Source organism: Lachnellula hyalina (genome assembly GCF_007821495.1).
Source record: "Lachnellula hyalina strain CBS 185.66 chromosome Unknown contig00133, whole genome shotgun sequence".
In the NCBI taxonomy this organism is placed as follows: domain Eukaryota; kingdom Fungi; phylum Ascomycota; class Leotiomycetes; order Helotiales; family Lachnaceae; genus Lachnellula; species Lachnellula hyalina.
Window position 1 is genome coordinate 1 of NW_022157247.1, and position 3,042 is coordinate 3,042.

The 3,042-nt window shown below is 48.6% G+C and overlaps 1 protein-coding gene across 1 annotated transcript; it reads right to left on the minus strand.

Annotated features, from left to right (window-relative positions):
• Nucleotides 1-3: 3 nt before the first annotated feature.
• On the minus strand, nt 4-566 carry LHYA1_G007446 (uncharacterized protein; the record flags this gene model as incomplete). The annotated part of the gene is made up of 2 exons (XM_031152375.1): nt 4-441; nt 495-566. Coding segments are annotated over 2 exons (510 nt in total), but the record flags the coding sequence as incomplete, so codon positions are not given.
• Nucleotides 567-3,042: the final 2,476 nt, after the last annotated feature.

Consider the following 3,042-nt stretch of genomic DNA (forward strand, 5'->3'; position numbering starts at 1 on the left):
TACCGGGATAGAGGACGTGGTACATGGAGTACTCGTGGAGGTTTCCGACAAGGGGGTGGAAGTGGTGCAGGGAGTACTCGTGTGGGTTTCTGACGGGGTACTCGTGGAGGTTTCTACCGGGATAGAGGACGTGGTACATGGGGTACTCGTGTGGGTCTTTGACGGAGTCGTAGACGTAGTACATGGAGTGCTCACGGGAGTTTCAGTCGGGGTCGAAGATGTGGTGCAGGGAGTCTTCGTCGGCGAGCTTTCATGGGTCAGGGTATATGCGATGCAAGAACAAGCTGAGCTGACAGCCGTGATATCGCCGGCACAATTACTAAAGTCTGTTGGAATCGCGGCTGCGGCGGTGGTTGTGCCTGAAATGAAATCCAGGCAGAATGGACCGGCTTCAGCAGTGAAGCGGGTATCAATCATGTTCCTGTAGCAATTATCCATCTCCTGTGACAGAATGTGAGTACAGAGTCTATTTCTCAAGCAGAAAGGCAACATACGCAGTCGGGGTATTTCCAGGCATTGACGGAACTGAGAGCAAGCGCTCCCAAACCCAAGTAAACACCGTACATGATGGCTAGCGAATGTGAAAAGCGAGTGACTGTGAAGCAAAGAAGCGAATGTGGGTGACTCCGAAGAGTTTATAAGCAAGAAGCAAAGACTTTTGAGAGTTGGAAAAAGAAAACCTGAGTGTGATGGAGCACAAAGTGGAGAGACACAACGTTTTAATAAGAAGACTCGAGGCTGGTAGGCCGTTTTAGCCATTGTTCTCTCTTTGCAAGGCCCCATACAACAATCAAGCATGGTAGAGGCTTCCATCGATGGTCAGTGGTTGCACTTGCCACGGCGAGCCCGCCAGTGAAATGATATCACAGGGAGAAACATGAAGATTCGAGGGCTGTCATTGGCCTCATACACCGTATAGAGAGAACGGCAGTTACGGCACAGATGCGATGCGCAGGGGGGGTGATGCAGAAAAACAACGGTTAAAAGAAAAACGCAGGTACAACTTGAGTACCTTCCCTTTTCCATTGGTTCAATGCAATGCACATCATAGGGGAGAAAAGACAAGGTCCCAATCTAGGAGTAGAGAGCTATTTAAGGTTGACGAATCGTACAATTGTGGAGTGCGACTGGGTTCCCATTGGGCCATCGCATCGTATTGATGCGCCTGTCGCCTGTTTTCGTATTGAAGAAATAGATTGGCGATAGATTTGCTTGCGGGGAGACCATGCGCCTTTTGGTGCCACCTCCCACTCCCGCTCGAAGCCTCAGAGTCAAAAATCCCGAGGCTGATAAAAGAATCCCTGCTCGGCGAGCGAACGTGGTTTCTGTGCATGCTTCGGAAATTGCAAAGCTTTTTGTGAAACGGATTGAACAACTGGAACGGGTAATTGATACGGTACTGTATACAGTATATTATTCTTCAAGAGCTTTCGTTTCTCGAGTTCTCTGGAAACTTCCCCATCTGGAAGGTGATGAGATGTGGGTAGCCGTATATGCATGTGAAAAACACGAGCGCATCATTCGAGTCCGCCGCACCACCATTGCTGACTCGGAAATATCATCTCAACTCTCCAGTCTCGACTGAGACTTCGGAATTGGACCACGATATCTTTTAATAGCATTGTCTGCAGACCTGCCGTTGCCACGGCCACTATCAATCAGAACTCCCGCCTCCTTCTCAAGGAAGACTATCTCCACTACTTAGTTATATCTCGATTTCTATATTACCTGTATTAAGGCCTGTGGATTGAACATCGGCTCAATATACCAGAGAGAGAGGGATGATAACCGTCGCAAATTCATGGGCCACAAAAACACCGATAACGGACGCAGTGACCTCAATTCTGTGGTGAGAAACAGCCAGCTCAGAGGTTTCTGGTCTTTCTTGGAAATATTGAAAATCGCGTTACACAGCCTGGCCACAGTCTCGGATTCAGCCGAAATTTCATCGCGCTCTTTCGACCGGCATAACATGGCTGGACGAAACTTAATCTTTCGATCTCAGCCTTTACGGACCTTCTCAATGACATTCTTGAGATTTACACAACATTGATTACTTCAGGAACATAGTGAGCTGCCTCGTCGTAATATAGGAGAGTTCAGGAATTCGTAACTTCTGAACCGTCGAGTTTCGCGTTAGATTGCGGTATCTGGTCTCGGAACGTCGCTGTGGGTGAAAGAAGCTTCCAGAGCATAAACTGCTATTTGTCGGCTGATCTGGTGGATTGGGCGTTTGTGGGTGAGTTGTTGAGTGTGGGGAACAGTGGGGGGGGGGGATGAAAAAAGCTCTCCAAATACGAGCAACTGGAAATGCATCGGGAAATATTTGGGAACCTCCAAGATGGGTGACAAGGTTCTTCCCGGCTCTCAAAGGCTGGCCCAGTCGCAGTCAGGAATGAGCTTTATTCCAACTACAAATGATGTAAGTTGGGTTGAGAGGGTAAGGGCGGAGGGGACCCTACCGTGCTCTGCATACTTTCATTCAATTCGCGATCGCCCCTATGCCAGACATAATTCCTCCACTGATATTTTCAGAACGTCCCTGGTGACACGTCTTCCATAGCTTTGCTCCCCCCCGCCCCACTCCTAGTGGTGTTGTGTAATCCGCTACTGGCAGCAAAGGCCTCCTCGAGACACAGTTTGAGCCTGCCATCGATGCACATCTCGCCCTGGAGAGTTTAGCTTGATATCTGGGGATGAGATCATGTGACATCGATACCGCGGCCATGAGTCTCTCGGCTTCTTCAAGTTTCGCATTCTGTTGTTCAAGGGCGTTGTATAGCATTTAAATACCAGTGTATATGATGTTTGAGGGAATGAAGATGTCTGCTCGGGATTAACATGCTGCTGAGGCAAATGGGGCGGGACGATGCGATCATTTTGGCGCTTCGCGCCCCGTCCAAAATGCAGCAAATCACAACCTTTCTGTTCTTTGGAGATTTTCCTACTTTATTTATTTACTGAGCTTCAGTCATAGCAGCTTCCATTCCTCATCATCATGAAATCAAAGCGCACAATTACCCAAAAATCTCCATACTGCTC